The 16,385-nt window shown below is 32.0% G+C and overlaps 3 protein-coding genes across 4 annotated transcripts; 2 read left to right on the forward strand and 1 right to left on the reverse strand.

The window, feature by feature from the left end:
* Positions 1-277: 277 nt before the first annotated feature.
* Positions 278-2,682, forward strand: LOC123890060 (NAC domain-containing protein 87-like). Its single transcript, XM_045939596.1, has 3 exons — positions 278-674; positions 834-1,117; positions 1,502-2,682. The coding sequence occupies exons 1-3, from the start codon at positions 485-487 to the stop codon at positions 2,195-2,197; spliced, it is 1,170 nt and encodes a 389-aa protein (XP_045795552.1). The 5' UTR covers positions 278-484; the 3' UTR covers positions 2,198-2,682.
* Positions 2,683-9,533: 6,851 nt separating this feature from the next.
* On the forward strand, positions 9,534-15,158 carry LOC123890061 (U11/U12 small nuclear ribonucleoprotein 65 kDa protein-like). Of its 2 annotated transcripts, XM_045939597.1 has the most exons (9): positions 9,549-9,894; positions 9,965-10,036; positions 10,201-10,428; positions 11,199-11,280; positions 11,851-12,035; positions 12,404-12,565; positions 13,957-13,999; positions 14,196-14,261; positions 14,598-15,125. In XM_045939597.1, exons 1-6 carry the CDS (start codon positions 9,707-9,709, stop codon positions 12,504-12,506), a joined length of 858 nt encoding a protein of 285 aa, XP_045795553.1. In that variant the 5' UTR covers positions 9,549-9,706; the 3' UTR covers positions 12,507-12,565; positions 13,957-13,999; positions 14,196-14,261; positions 14,598-15,125. The 2 variants fall into 2 exon arrangements, with proteins under 2 accessions (XP_045795554.1, XP_045795553.1); XM_045939598.1 differs by lacking the exon at positions 13,957-13,999 and having other exon boundaries at positions 9,534-9,894; positions 14,598-15,158.
* On the reverse strand, positions 12,754-13,517 carry LOC123891728 (secreted RxLR effector protein 161-like). The gene is made up of 2 exons (XM_045941628.1): positions 13,418-13,517; positions 12,754-13,349 (listed from the first exon to the last, which is right to left on the reverse strand). Exons 1-2 carry the CDS (start codon positions 13,515-13,517, stop codon positions 12,754-12,756), a joined length of 696 nt encoding a protein of 231 aa, XP_045797584.1.
* Positions 15,159-16,385: the final 1,227 nt, after the last annotated feature.

Here is a 16,385-nt window from a genome sequence, read left to right on the forward strand (position 1 = left end):
ACGGTGGTTTTGCGAAAATCACGGTGAAGTATCGGATGTTATGTAAAAAATATTATCATGATTTTGTAAAATTACATAGTGTAATTTTTACATAATCTCCAATACTTAACCGAAATCTCTGCAAGCATTATACCAATTATCCACTTACTTAGCTCGAATAATTAGTCTTTACCGTTACAAGATATTTCCATTTTTTAATAAAAAAAAAAAAAAAAAAGAGAATAAAATAAAACAAATTGTAGGCTTCTATTGTAAGTTGCCTTGCACACCACGGATCTTACAGCGTGTATTTTGTGTGAACAGTGTTTATACGCGCCTCTATATAAACCCACCATCTTCTCTTGATTCTACTTTCTTAATACTCCTCTTTCTAAATTTCTTCTTCTTTTGAATCAATCAATCAATCCTTTTTCACTCTCTCTTCTTTTTTGTTCTTTTCTGTAAGATTTTCTCTCGAAAATCCTGTGTTTTGTGTTTACAAAAAATGGAAGAACCAATTGTTGTTAACAAAGGTGAAGATCAAGTTCTTGATTTGCCTCCAGGTTTCAGATTCCATCCAACAGATGCTGAGATTATTGTTTTCTATCTCACTGAAAAGGTTAAAAATAGTAAATTCAGTGCAACTGCTATTGGTGAAGCTGATTTGAACAAGTGTGAGCCTTGGGATTTACCAAGTAAGTTTTGTTTTTTTGTTCTGTTTTAACCGATGTATCTGGTTTATAATTGAATAATTGATTATTTGGTCTATATTTTGAGTATCTGATGTGTCTGGTTTATAAATGATTGGTTATGAATGATGTTTGTTAACCATGTGATGAAATGATTGAATGCAGAGAAAGCAAAGATGGGAGAGAAAGAATGGTACTTTTTTTGTCAGAAAGATAGAAAATATCCAACAGGGATGAGAACTAATAGAGCAACAGTTTCTGGTTACTGGAAAGCTACAGGAAAAGACAAAGAGATTTATCACAAAGGAAAATCAAATCTTGTTGGTATGAAGAAGACTCTTGTGTTCTATAGAGGAAGAGCTCCAAAAGGAGAAAAAACTAATTGGGTTATGCATGAATTCAGATTGGAAGGCAAATTTGCTACTCACAATCTTCCTAAAGCCGAAAAGGTAACAATCAATAAACTCATAAGAGTCAGATCTTTACGACTGTTTATGACACAACAGCTGTAAGAATAGTTAGATGTATCATGAAACAGTCGTAAAGAATCCAAATACTTCAATCAATATACATAAAAAGCAAATTGGTTAACTTTTTTATTTTTATTTTTATCTTGACTTTGAGGATTTTTAGTGATTGAATTCAATCATGAAATTTTTTCATCAATCCTAAATTTGCACCTTTACAACTTTTTAGAAAGTTGACTACTTTTTTTTGTGTGTTAGTTTAAGAGTTTCTTTCATATAGTTTCTTTTAATGATTATATAGTTTTTGTTTATATCAATTTTCAAGAATCTAAAGTTTTGATTTTTTTTTTTTTTGTTTTTGTATAGGATGAATGGGTTGTGTCAAGGGTTTTTCACAAGAACACAGATGTTAAGAAACCTCAAATTTCTGGTCTTTTAAGGATAAACTCAATTGGTCATGATGATCTTCTAGATTATTCATCACTTCCACCTCTCATGGATCCTTCATACACAAATGATGATTTCAAAGGAATTACAAATCAACAAATTTCATCAACAAAATCACAATCAGATGGATATTATCTTCCAAGCTTCTCAATCAACAATCAACAAAATCAATTTGTTATGAAGCCAGAAGATAATTACCATAGAATAATTAACTATGATAATCATCATCATCATCATCATCATGAGATTAATCCAACCATGAACAACTACACTTTAAATTCCAATTCCAATTCCAATCAAACAAATCTCAACAACCCAATTGGAAACACACTCTCACAACCTCAAATCCGAATCCAAAATCCAAACTTGAATTACTTTATGTATCAAAATAGGATTAATCAAAGTTCCATCCCAACAACAACATTTGGAAACAATAATGAGTGCAAAATGGAACAATTCTCTTCAAACCAATCACAAGATACAGGTCTTAGCAATGACACATCATCGGCCGTATCGAAGCAAGACATGGGAAGGAATAGGACAATGTATGAAGATCTTGAAGGTCCTTCATCAGTTGCACCTCTCTCAGATTTGGAAAGTTTTTGGGACTATTGAAAGAAGTTGAAGAATTTGAAGTTGCGATTCATGGTTTTTCTTTTATCTTGGGATCATGATCATAAGCATCATAGATATATAGTAGTTGCATACCATATAGTATTTCTTTTTTCTTTTCTTTTCTTTTCTTTTCTTGTTTTTGTTATAAACATATTGATTTATTTATATTTATATTACTATTATAAAGTATAAACATTTGATATATAGAAGAGTTCTTGGATATACAAATATTGTATAGATTTATAATATCCAAGACTTTTATGTGTTAATTAGTTTATTATTATTAGTATTCATAGTCCATAGATTATATCGAGAGGACTTGAAAATTCATGTAAATCTATATTCTTTTGTTATATTGGTGGGTTTGTTTTATTCATTTCTTTGGATTTTTTTTGTTTTTTAATTTTTGCTTTTATTCTATGATTTCTATACACAGATCAAAAATCTTGTTGAATCCTTCATTGTAATAATTATTATTCATGTCATGTCATGTGTTCTTGTTTGTATATATTCCAATGTAAATTCTTTGCTGGCGAATATATTATTTTTGTGACAGCCCATCAAGAGTGGGAAGCATTAATTCTCAAGAAATTAGTACATTATTTTTTATTTTATTTTTTTTTCAAATTTTCAACTTTGGTATTTAAAGCTTGGTTACCTATAGCTAGTGCCTCCCAGCATGGCATGGCTACCTATTGCTTCATTTGAGAATTTCAAGCACACCATGATAAACAATACTATGCTTCTTTGGTATATAATAATTCGAGTATATTCTAACGCACAATTGTGTAGACTAATTCTTTTATAGACGGCTTTTCAAGTTTAGATATTCAAACTTGAAACGGTCAGTTAATTAAGATGACCGACAACACCAAAAAAAGAAAATTAAGATGATCGAGACTTGTAAACCATCTTAAAATAAACGCACATGAGTACTTACATTTTATATATCATATAGCGAGATTCTCACATGCACATTGGAATTTTTGAGTCTACAATCTTACAATGAACAAATCGCATGATTATTTACTAGCTAGTTTATTAATTATTTGTTGGTAATATATACATCAAATGTTTTAAAAATTGATCTCAATTGGACGGTTCAACTAGTTTAGTCATAAAGTGGCAATTATTCGATTCAATTACTTGAGTTTGATTGCAATTTCATCCCATTTTGAACGATTCAATCGCAGTTTCATCTTGACAATTCGAGCAGTATCATAACCAAAAGTCTCGCCGATTCAAAGTCTAATATGATTTTTAAAATATTGTATACATCTATTGATGAAAGTTAATTAGAATGGATATAATGTATAAAAGGGGAAGTACTGAGTATAAAGATTGGAATATTTGATTAAAGTTAATTAGATTGTGAGCAGAATTTGATTAATCAAATTGAAATTGATGATGCATGTGAAAAATTCCCTGAATCTGCGCAGAAGATGCCTGAGCTTAGGACATTTTGCAGAATATTAAAGGACATACTATTACTATACAAGAGTCTCATAATAATAATTACACAGTAGTACTGTTTTTGTGACAACAATATATATACTAGTACATGTTTTTCTTCATTACCGATTGAATTGAATCTTTTGTCCAAAGGAACCTCGTCATCTCTATTCACATGTATACTCCAACATATGTATTTTTCATGGATGGATCGAGCTGTTAACGGCATGGCTTTTCTTCTTATATCACAATAATTTGTGTAAGTATACACATGTTTCGTACATATACAATGTATACACATTTGTTTCGTAAACACACTTCGGTTGATAGCTGATATGTTGTGGTCTAAATTTAAACTTTGATTTTACATTTCTCTACATTTAAAATATGTAAAAAATGTGTCTAGAAATCCTAGCTCAACTGACAGAAATGTCAAAATTGTTAGTTTGAACGTCATGATCGGGGTTCGAACTACAGTCTCTCTACTTTGATTGTGTGAATCTTTAATGACTTGTCATTTAGTCTATGTACAAAAAAAATGTAAGAAAGGTCAATAAACAAAAAAATATATGTAAGTCTATCTAACCGCTAATTATATAGGTTGCTAAACAAAAAAATGTATACCATTTATTTATGGGTGATTCTAAAGCATACCAAAAAAAAATTAATATTAGTAAGATAACTTTATATACTTTTATGATATTGAATAATGCACAAGTTTTAAGATAAATTTTTCTTATTAATATGTTTAACTATATTTGTCTTTTATATATTTTTTATTTTATTTTTATACTTATAATTTTTATTCCATGTTGTCTCGTCAAAATATTAATTAATTTTTTTTATGAAACTCTGCATATGTTATGTTACACATTTTGTCACGTTAAATTCCTTTAATGAATAGAGAAAATAAAAAATAAAAAAGTTTATTAATGTATGAAATCTTCTATGATACTCTCGATCATTGGATCTTTTTTCATTTCTCTCATTTTATATGTGTTGGCACAAAAATTGATTGAGTACACACTTGTTCATTTCCGATGTTGTGATCTAATTTTGATCAAACGGTTCACATGTTTGAATCCATATTACATGTCAAAATTTGAGTCGTTCGATCAATATCAAACAACAGAAACTACGCGATGGCCTAATTTCATAATCTCATATAGGATTAATGTTCCTTAAGCATATAATTGAGTCTTATATGATGTAATCAAAGATTGAAATACACGTGAAAGTGAGAAGAACAAATAAGGGATAAGAAAGATGGGTTTAGAAGCAACAAAGTCTAGAAAGATTATAGATTATATAGATAGGTAAATGATGGGGTGAATAGGAAGCACGGTGGAGCAGGCAAGGGAATGGGATAAGGGCTATAGGGATGGAATCGGTTATTGGAAGATAAGAAAGGTTTTCTCCATATTCATGTGATGTAAATTTAGAGTAATTTTTGGACTCTTAATGTAATGATTAATTTGATAAATAATATATATGTCCTTTCCTTTTAAAGCAAAGTTTTCATTGAGGTTTCATGCTTGTGGGGAACTTAACCGTACTTTTATGGTTGTCATGAGTTGTTACTTTTTTATTTATAGCTTATTTCACCTTGTTTGATCTTGGTATTTTTTGTTTCTTCTTTCATGGGGAGAAAAAGTTGTGCACACATGTACTACAGTTTTGAGAAAATGACTTTTGGGAAATGTCAAGGAATAAAGCAATCATGAATATGTTGGAATTAACTTAATAATTTAAATTATAAAACATGCTCAACAATAAAGATTAAATCTATAATCTTACTTTAGTGTGGAAGCTTAATAAACATGAGCATGTATATAAAATAAGATCTACAACATGTTGATTTATCAAGGATTAGTATTATGAATACATGGATGACGAATCAATTAGATGAACTAACCGCAGAGTCTCTCGGTAGTAATCCTGAAACACAAATAGAGAGACGGACGACGAGAATCCGTTGGCTTGTATGGTTCTTCCTCAACTGGTACCCTAATGCCTTGAGTTCTCTTCGGATGGGGAGAAGAGATTATTTGCTTATGTACGGTATATTGGGGACCATAGCCTATATATAGTGTGATGGCCAATTAGGGTTCCCATTATTTCGAAATGGACCATCCTGACATCCACTCATATTGAGCTCATATCCAATTAATTAATCAATTAATTCTAAATAGAAATCTAATTAGCCTTTTACTTTATTTGATCACTTAATCAATTAAGGCTTCTAATTGATAAATAGCTAATATAATTATATAAAGATATTTGCCCACATAATATTATTGGAATATCATAAAATATTCCAACAGAATACTCATTTACTATTAAAATTAAAAAATAAGAAAAATTAAAAAGAAAAATAATTTGCTAGTAATAATAAGACATCAGCATGGTCGGGTTTTTTCAGGATGAAATTTAAGTTTTAAGTTTTTCACAAAGTACTATCATTGGATTAGTTTATATTTAATTTGTTAATATTATTTTAAAGATAAAATATTATTTGATTTTAAAAAATAAATAGGAATATATCAAATTTGAAATAAAACTTAAATTCAATTATTTGATTAAGTAAAGAAGAATAAAATTGTAAATAAAGAGTTTAAATAAAAGGTAACTTTTTTTTTATAGCTAAAAGGTAAAATTTGAAGCAAAAGATAACACCAAAACTTGATATTTGCTTTTTATATATAATAAATATAAATAAATTGCATGATTATTTTTTATTAATTTTTAAAATGTTAGCACCTAAAATAATAATTGTTAATTAAATTTTATTTACCTCGCGGTCAAACTCTAAATTATTGCAAACCCTTCTTCTTCTCATAATAAATAAAGGATTAACACTCCAAAAAAACTTAAGTGTTAGATATCAACAAACATTCAAATATCCAAATGGATCGATTAAGCAACACACACAACACTTTCTTCTTTTTGTAGACGAAGTGACAATCGCAAAACAAAATTCACACACACAATTGCAAAGTTTAAAATGTTAATTCTAGCAATATCAACATTTGTTTGTTAAGCTAAGTTTTACGGACACAACTACTTTTGTTAATGCATGTGAATGCATTTATTTTTGCTTATATATAAATTAATCAGATCGATCGAAGTATTTCCATTTTGTTTACCTATTGTACCCTATATACTTAATACTAACTCTGCCCATTTTACAAGATATAAACAGTTTAATATAAAATAGTGTATCTAGTTAATATTGTGGAGTAAATACATCAACTTTTTTGACTCAGTTTTCTCATTAAAAAAAGTATTATTTACACTAGCCCACATTTTACTTTACATTTATGATAGTTGTGAATACAATCAATACGTGATTAAAGTATTTTAGTATAAAATCATTTATATACACTTTTTTTAATACGTTTGAAATGATCAATTTGGTATGTGAGACATTGGGAGTAATAAAAACAGATAGAGAAACATTAACAATATAAGCAACGATAGGATAAATAATTTTACATTGTTAGTGGACAATAACTTGTATTCTGCCACATCATTTTACTTCACCTCACTTTCTTGATATGATATAAAAGTTCTAGTAATTTTTATTGTCAATTAAAATTAATTTACACTGACGTGCATATTTTTTAAAGTCATTTAGCTATATATGGGCGTTTCGGTGTTTGTCCCGAGTTCATGCACGGCTATCACTTGCATAATACTCTCTCTTCATGCCAAAATATTAAAAAAAAAATTGGATAAGAAAAGTTAATGAATTTAGTTTAAATTTTACATCAAATACATCATTTTTTATTGATCATATTTTATTTATATTTTGAGACGGATGAGGAAGTCACGTAATTGGCTTCAATATTTATTTTCAATCAAATATCAAACCTAATCATCCTTCATGTGTCTACTCTGATGGACGTAATCTTAGACTCAACACGAGTATCAATTATTGATTTGAAAGTTAAGTTATAGATTATCAACACTTTGGCATGCAATCGAACACATTTCAAACACATATTGTGAAAGCTAAAAAAAATTTGTCTCCTTAAAAATAAACCATATATCATTACGTATATGAAAGCATGCCAATTTCCAACCAACTCATTAGGACTTTGTTGGTCACTGACAATCTATATAATTGACTGAATAACATGAAGAAATTCCGTGTTGAACCATCACTACTTTATTAACTAATTTTTATATAATATAATTATTTTAAAATATGTGTAGTCAATATTTTTATAATTTAGTTTACTTTTTTTTCAAGTTAACTTAGCTCAGTTGGTAGATTATCACATTTTATGTGTAGCAGCCGAAGTTCGAACTCATGATACTCTATTTATTCATATTTAAGGTGAATTTTCTAACTACTAGACTACTTGACAAAAAAATAAAAAGTTTACGTATTTTGTTTTCTTATTTGATCTCGCGGCACTAGTTAATATGATTTTTTTTTAGAGTCATGTTAACATGTGTCCTAAGAAAAGAAATTAAAAATGAAAGTTTTATATTAAAAAATACAAGATTTCGACTTTAAAAAAGTTGAATGTGCAATTTTTTAAACTAATTTTCTATATTTAGTAACTTAACATGTGCTCACTGAACACATATTAATTTTCTCTATATTTTTTTTTATTTTTATTTTTTCATCGGAGTATCTATTGTCTCACTATCAGCATATACTACATCTTCTATGATTTACATCGCATAAAGGCCATACTTATCAAATACTCCATTTGATTGATAAATACCAACAGTTATAATAAATTTAGCCATTCAACAAGGCACGTGTTTTTTTTAAAAAAATAGACTCACAATTAATGAAAAAGTCAGCAAACACTTAGACCATCTCCAATGGTGTAGTACCTATTAGGTACTCATGGTACTTATTAAGTACTATTATTGGAGCACAACACATTTTAGTACCTAATAGGTACCACTTCTAATATAAGAACTCTCTCTTCTTTTTATGGGACCCACTTTATTTAATATATTCAAAAAAATTTAATTTGGCAATATTATTTTAAATTAAATTTCAAATTTTAATGATATGGAGTTATTGATGGGACTCATTTTAGAACTTTTTAAGAAATACTCCATTGGAGGGGTTGAGTACCTATTAGGTACTATTATTAACAAAATAATAAATTGATGATGTGTCTATGTGGGACCATTTAAGTACTCAAAAATGGAGTGCTCCATTGTGAATGCTCTTAGTGCTAGACTTGATAGGGAGAACTATAAATTGATCCTCCGCAATTACAATTGAATAGTTGGAATCACTTGATGTTAAAATTAACCTCCAAACCTGATTAATTAGTCAGTTCAATAAATCGGATACTAATAGTAAAAACAAACAAAAAAGAAATACTTCTATAATTAAAAAAAAAAACAAAAAACCCTCTTCCAACCACATTATATTGGGCTCATGAAAGGCAAATTGAGCCAAAATATGGGCAACTTTTTTTTTTTTACAATAAAATATGGGCTAACCTATTACAATTAAGGAAATTTCTTTTGGCACCTTAATACCTTCTAGCACGCTATACGCGTTTTTAATTTATGTTTTTGCTATTTAAATCTCGGATGTTATAAAAATAAAATAAAAATTGAATATACCGTCAGCAACTTAAGTAATGAATTAGTCGGTGGTCAAGTCTCCTGCACCAGTCAAAAGTCTGTCAAGTGCCCAATTTTGATTGGTCATGTTGCCCGGGTGCGGGTACGATACCGGTATCCGGTACCGGTGTAACAGCCCCCGGGCCCCATCATGGCGATCCCGAAGCTGCCACCTCACGACCTTCTCCACCCCCTCTAGTGTAGTTTTTGCCTTTCGTGGGAATCGAACCACGTACCCTAGGTTCAAATACGTGTTCAATCCATTCCCACTACCAATGTGAAACTATTTATTTCGAAAAACACTTTGCGCACCGTCACCGAGCCTCCGTCTCCCACTGTCGAAGAACCTCGACCTAAACTTCCGACTCCGCCACCTGCGAAGCAACCATCGCCCCGCCGGCGTAACTGGAGGTCCCATTGCCGAAGTCCAATCGTCTAGCCTAAAATTTGATGGCTGTGAATCCTTCTCTTAAATTTGGATTTCAAGGAAACACAGAGCCAAACCCTTGCGGTTTGGAGTCAGCAGCACCAGCTACGCTTTTAATCAAACACCTTCCAGACGCTATTCCTCATGACACTCTTTCTCGACTTTTGTCCCATTACGGCGCTTCCTCTGTTCGTCCTTGCTCTACTGGAAGGTATCATTCACCTATTCATATTGTTACTTCCAATTCATTCATGTTATAATTGTTTTGTATAATAATACAGGTTGAGAAATTGTGCTTTTGTGGATTTCAAAAATGATATGCTAGCATTTCAAGCACAGCGTCAACTAAACGGGTATTTTTTTCCAATAATTTGCTTACTTTCTTAAATTTCTTATGTTGAGATAAATTCACTGCATATTCCAAAAGATGCCTTTGGTTCCAAGAAATATATTTTGATATTGTGATATATCCTTTTTAGTTGTTTATTGATTTTACAATATTCAATTCATTAATCAGGTTAAAATTTCTTGGTAAAGTGTTGTCAGCAGAGAGAGCTAGTAAGCCAAATGAGAATGCGGGAAAAAGCAGTGGAACTCAGCTTCGAAAAGACTCTAAAACATCAGCATTGAAGAGTGAAAATGTAACCAAACCTATTGACGGAGATACAAAATCAGGAGGCCTACCTATCCCCGAGCCAATTGCCCATACACTTGGTGTTGATTATCCATTTCCTCCACATCTTGAGTATGCTTCTAAATGTCACTTTTCAGTTGTTTGTTAGTATTTGTCGTAGTTGATGCTTGACTTGGGTTAGCCTTCTTAGCTTTAGTTGTTAAGCTTTGAGTTTAGCTGACAGGCACCGCTGAGGTTCTTTCAAGTTTTGTTAGTTAGCAATAGGTAGTTTTAACAGACACTGCTATCTGTGCCAATTTTAGACGCGGTGTTTATTTTCGATTTCCTACTCATATTGAATATGTTACTTCTCTCTCTGCAATCACTACTACTATTATTTGCTCATTTGTTGCGGTCGTTAAAAAATGAAATGAAATGAAATCAAAGAAAAGAAAATTATTGTAAACTATGTGGTTAGTGACTTAGTGTCTTGCATCAGTTTAAAATAATTAATCTGAGAAGTTTGTGCAACAGATTTATCAGTGTAAAAGTAAAGTTTGGCTAGGCAATGTTCTGCTAATCTATTTTACCTGATGCAATACTCGTATGAAATTACAAATGTGTTGAATAGATATTGACTTGACAATAAGCAGTCTATAGATTCTATATACTCTATAGGTTCTCCCTAGTTACTTCTTCCTCTGATTTTTGGACTCTCCCTTAACACGTTCTGTTGGATGTATGGCAAACAATTATCGTGTTTAGTAATACTATCATCTATCCTGTTATCAATCATTGAAAGTGTTAACTGTTATGCATGATGATTATTTTAAAAAATGATTACTTAAGTGTAGAATCATTTTGTTTGGTTTCTTCATAGCCTAACAATAATTGTTTTTCAGGTATGCTTATCCTCCACCGGTTGGAAATATACTTACCAACGTCGTGAATGCTCTAATTGTTGTTCCTCGTTTTTACACTCAGGTTGGTCTAGTATTAAACGAAGCTTAAAGGATTTATTGGTTCTGTTGGATATGCCTTGAAATCTCGGTAACAAGAAGTCAGAAAATCATGTTTTTGGGAGATTCTGCCTGCTCACGCCCAGGCGTGGGAGCTGGCGCCCAGGCGTGCAGAACTGGGATCAATTCTGGAAACACTTATCAAATTGAGTCTCTTGGCCACGGGAAGAGATTCGGGTTTTGGGTAGAATTAGGATTAATTCGTGTAACCCAATTGGGAATTTCTTTGTAAAGTTACTCTTTGATATAGTGGAACTGAGGGGCTGCTCTCTCCTTAGACTAGGTCATTATTGGACCGAACTGGGGAAACAAATTATCGTGTTCTTTTTCTCCTTTATCCTTTTATCGGTTGTTATTATTATTGCTTATTCCGCTTGTTATTGGTTGTCGTTCTATTGCTCCACACATCAAGTTCTTTTTTTGTGTGATTTTTAAGACGAATTCACAACAGGTTCCTTTCACCGGCACATGTAGCATTTTTTGTGTGCTCATTTTATGCTGAACCTGTCATATTGATTGTACCTCTCTAATATAGGTTCTACACTTGATGAACAAAATGAACATTCCAGCTCCATTTCGCATGGAATTACCTACACCACCATTACCTCCAGAGGTGCCAGCCCCACCTCCACCTGTGCCTCCTCATTCTGTAACTGCAAAGCAAAGCCTCAGTCTGCAGATATGTCTAGTGATGAATCAGAAATGGAATCTTCAGATGAGGTAACATCTTCACTGCTTGCTAGGGATCAAACTGAGCCTCTTTATTTTATGGATCCTTTGTATAACAACATAAATTTTTCTGAAGTGGTATACAACATTTATGTTTTTTTTCATCCAGTAAAATATTTAATTGTATACTCTTTACTTTAGTGTATTGTTTCATGAAAAATAGATTGTTATGACTACACGCTGTACTTAGGTTGCACTTTCCTGTTGTTGTCCAATATGAGAAAATTTTCATTGAAACAAAAAAAAATTGTAAATGGATATCAAACTATAACAACATGGTGACACTAGGAGTTTTATTCTTCTTCATGCTTTTAGTGAAATTTGATAATCAAAGGAAAGTAATAAAAGGTTTTTAGCAGGATGAAGCAAGAACTGAAAATTATGGACGGAAGCGTGCCAGGCGTGGCGCCATTGTTGGCCCTGCTATTGATAAAGATGTGGCTCATGAGGCTGTTGGACTAAAACCTGCCAGCTTGATCCCAAAAGAAATCCCGATGATTAAAAAGAACCCCGTCTTAAAGGTATTATTGAATTGTAAATTCTGTGTATCCAACCAGATCACACACTCTATGTATTTATAATGTAGATACAATAAATACAAGGAAGCCTAGTTAGTTGGGGAGACTAGGACTATTGATAACTAATCTAGGAAGATGTAAAGTTCATAGAATATCTACATATTTTCTTTATTCTAACACTCCTCCTCAAGCTAAGCATACATGTCGCATGCACCAAGCTTGTTACAAATAAATATGTCAGCTAATTGATCATTTGAACCAACAAAATCAGTTACAATTTCTCCTGAAAGAACTTTATCTCGTACAAAGTGACAATCGATCTCTATATGTTTAGTTCTTTCATGAAAAACCGGGTTGGAGGCAATATGTAGTGCAGCTTGGTTGTCACAAATTAATTTCATTGTTTTGACATCTCCTAGTTTGAGTTGTTGGAGTAATTGTCTTAGCCACGTAAGTTCACAAGCTGCTGCAGCCATAGCACGATATTCTGCTTCTGCACTCGACCTTGCAACCATGTTTTGTTTCTTGCTCCGCCATGAGATCAAATTTCCTCCAATGAGGACACAATACCCTGAAGTAGATCTTCTGTCGGCTGATGAACCTGCCCAATCAGCATCAGAATAATCCACAACTTGGGTGTTGCCCTTGTTTTCATAAAGTAATCCCTTCCCCGGTGCACTCTTTATATACTTGAGAATGCGAATCACAGCGTTCCAATGGTCATCACATGGAGCATTTAGAAACTGGCTAACCACACTGACAGCAAAAGTAATGTCCGGTCTTGTCACTGTGAGGTAATTAAGTTTCCCAACTAGACGTCGATATCTACAGGGTCTTTCAATGGCTCCCCCTGACCTGGTAGTAGCTTAACATTGGGAAAGAAACTCCTAGCATGTTTCCCAAATTGACACGACTCACACTCTAAGTTAGACACTTTTGATAAACTTGGAACCATAAGATGCAACTTCTGGAGGCTAGGATGACCCAAACGTTGGTGAACAATATGTGAAGACTCGACGGCTTTGTACTATTCAGGCTAGGAACCATAATTAATGATTAATATGTCTAACACTTTTACTATTCAGGGTTTGTTTAATATTTTTCTCTTGCAATTCAAATGCTTTGCCATGGAAAAATTAAACATATTCAGTAACCTATTAAAAATACAGATGCTTTTAGATTTCCGTAGTACTCCCTCCGTCCCAAAATATAAGCAAAAACTAGTCAACAAAAGTTGATGTATTTGGTGTAAATTTTAGTCGAGATACATTAACTTTTGTTGACTCATTTTTGCTTATATTTTGGGACGGAGGGAGTATATTACTATGGTCTTGGTTTTAATTCCACGGCTTATTTGATATTTCTTTTGTTTCTTCACGGTCCTTCTTTGGAAGTACTGAGGCTGCAAAGTCTGATCTTCAAGTCAAACTGATGCAGGTAAGATCTTGATTGTTCCATGATCAATTTTTACTCTTTAAGTTATGCAAACTTAGAGCTGAAGTTCTAGTCGCTTGCTAGAAGATGATCCTGTTAAATAAAAACTTGGTGCAACTTACGTTATTCAGAGTGCTTATTCGACTTTCCAGTAATAACGTACTGTCGGCCATAATTAATAGCTAATTTTGAATTTCAGGTAGGAAAGATGAAGGGTCAAGCTTTTTTAACATTCCCCTCCATAGAACTAGCTCATCGTGCTCTGGTATGTTTTCTCACATGATATTGGGTTTTCCCCTTTTTTAATTGTTTTTGAAAAAATATATATGTTTTAGAGATATTTATGTTTGAAGATTTTTTTGCCTTGTATCATATCAGTCTATTTTCTTGCGTTGGCATAAAATTCTTGCAAAATTTGCTAAATATCAATTGATAATAGCTTGTTTTGGAGATAGTAACAGCTGCATATTGCAGATTGAAAAGCTAATAATTTTATTATTCATCTTATTTTCATGAGCTTTTCTGAAAAGAATCAATTAATCAAATTATTATTTTTTGACTTATTAATGTTGTTTGTATTGCATATCAACATTGGTTGCAGAATGTAGTGAATGGATATGTATTCAAAGGCAAGCCAATGATCATTCAATTTGGCCGGAAGGGAACTTAATATATGGGAATAGAAGGGATGTTTTCCACATTGTGTTTAAAAACCATGTGATTCTCCGTTGCTCATTTCTTGATGACATACACAACTCCAGATTGCTAATGATGCATTCCCCCGTTGAATGACTGAAAGAGGACTCTGCGATATTCTTAGACTGCAGACACCAATGCTCATGTGCATTCTCCTTGGGTGTTTATTGAGATGTTCAGGTGATTGCATAGGAGTCTAAGATTCAGAATCAGATTGTTAGCAGGAGGAGTTGGAAACCAAGCTAATCAAAGCTGACAAAGCTTATTTATTACTCCAAAGGAAGTATTGCTATTGCTGTGCAGTACAGAAAAAAGTTGTATTTTAAAATTATCTTTATCATACAAACATGATCCTCTTTGTTAAATTAATTGTACAGAAAAAATATGGTGGCACTTAGTTCATTTTCTGCTGTAGTACTAAACATTATAGGGAACTTGTCTGTCTGTCCATTGGACCTATGTTATTTATATTTCCCTTTTCTGGTAGGGTATTTGGTTGATTGTAATTTTTTGTTTTCTTATTATGAAGGAATATTCAGTTGTATTTTTATTTGTAAAAAGCTCTTTCAAAGTGTTCAACTGAATCACTTAGATAAACAAACTTAATCCAAACACAAATATTTACAGCTTTCTAGATTTCTGAAAGGACATGTATACTGCATGAGAAGGTGGTTGTTCAACCAAGAAAAATGGGGAAAAAATAGTTGCAAATATGGGATTAAGATACAAACTACAAACTTTTTTAAGGTGGTATCTGTTTCTTCAATTTTGTTCTTGTGATAATCAAATCATGCCCCCCATTGCGGCAAACACGATCAATCCATATTGAACCAGTTGTTATGACCTGGCAATTTGGATTGGTTATGGTTGCAATCATACCAAAACAAATTATATGTACACTTGAGAGATCAAGTAAAGAACTAGTTATCAAACAGATTAAATTAAACATGCTTAATTTTGTTTTTCTTTTAACAACTATCAACAAGCTCTTCCCATCCTGTTGCTTCGATGTGAGGTCATGCTAACACTCATGACATCATTTTACCTCAAAACATATTCGAAAAGATTCAGAAAAAAATATAGATTAAAAAGGTTTGCGAAACTATGATTATTGGCATCACAAAATCCTGTTTAAACTGAAGTCGGAACTTCATTTACAAAAGCAGTGTTGGCATCAAATGAATCTCACATTTGGTTTAGGCTTTGACTGAACGTTTATATTAAGACATGGAGAGACTAATGGACACGACCTTACTTGAACAGGATTTGTTCTATAATCACATGTATATATTTAGTACCAGTGTTCCAACTGATATAGAAGTGCACTTCAACTAAAGTGTAATGCTAGAAAAGCATGGACAACAAACAAATGACACAAAGAGGACTCGAAGGTAATAGAGAATAATAGGCATTTCATAATTCCACGCGTTTCAAATATGAAACCATTGATCAGGTTAAAATAGTGAGATAAATTTTGATACAATACGTTGGCGCCTAAATGATGAAAACTACTTCTCAATTCTCATACTATAATTTAACAAATAAGCATTGACATGAGATAAAAACCTGTTGTTGAAGCAAGAAAATAAGATTGATATTTTCACAAAAGAGAAAGGGACTATCTGCTATCAAATGATTTAGTGTATAATAGTTGATCCGGCCAAAAACAAAGAATAACATACAACTTGTATGG

This window comes from Trifolium pratense, linkage group LG6 (assembly GCF_020283565.1).
Source record: "Trifolium pratense cultivar HEN17-A07 linkage group LG6, ARS_RC_1.1, whole genome shotgun sequence".
Lineage (NCBI taxonomy): Eukaryota > Viridiplantae > Streptophyta > Magnoliopsida > Fabales > Fabaceae > Trifolium > Trifolium pratense.

Bases quoted from the DNA above. Each gene is read 5' to 3' on its own strand.
- LOC123890060 (XM_045939596.1), top strand. From the start codon at position 485: ATGGAAGAACCAATTGTTGTTAACAAAGGTGAAGATCAAGTTCTTGAT. The intron at 675-833 runs GTAAGTTTTGTT...GATTGAATGCAG, and splicing joins TGAGCCTTGGGATTTACCAA to AGAAAGCAAAGATGGGAGAG. The intron at 1,118-1,501 runs GTAACAATCAAT...GTTTTTGTATAG, and splicing joins ATCTTCCTAAAGCCGAAAAG to GATGAATGGGTTGTGTCAAG.
- LOC123890061 (XM_045939598.1), top strand. From the start codon at position 9,707: ATGGCTGTGAATCCTTCTCTTAAATTTGGATTTCAAGGAAACACAGAG. The intron at 10,429-11,198 runs GTATGCTTCTAA...ATTGTTTTTCAG, and splicing joins CCATTTCCTCCACATCTTGA to GTATGCTTATCCTCCACCGG. The intron at 11,281-11,850 runs GTTGGTCTAGTA...TCTCTAATATAG, and splicing joins TTCCTCGTTTTTACACTCAG to GTTCTACACTTGATGAACAA.
- LOC123891728 (XM_045941628.1), bottom strand. From the start codon at position 13,517: ATGGTTCCAAGTTTATCAAAAGTGTCTAACTTAGAGTGTGAGTCGTGT. The intron at 13,350-13,417 runs GTCAGGGGGAGC...ATTACCTCACAG, and splicing joins CAATGTTAAGCTACTACCAG to TGACAAGACCGGACATTACT.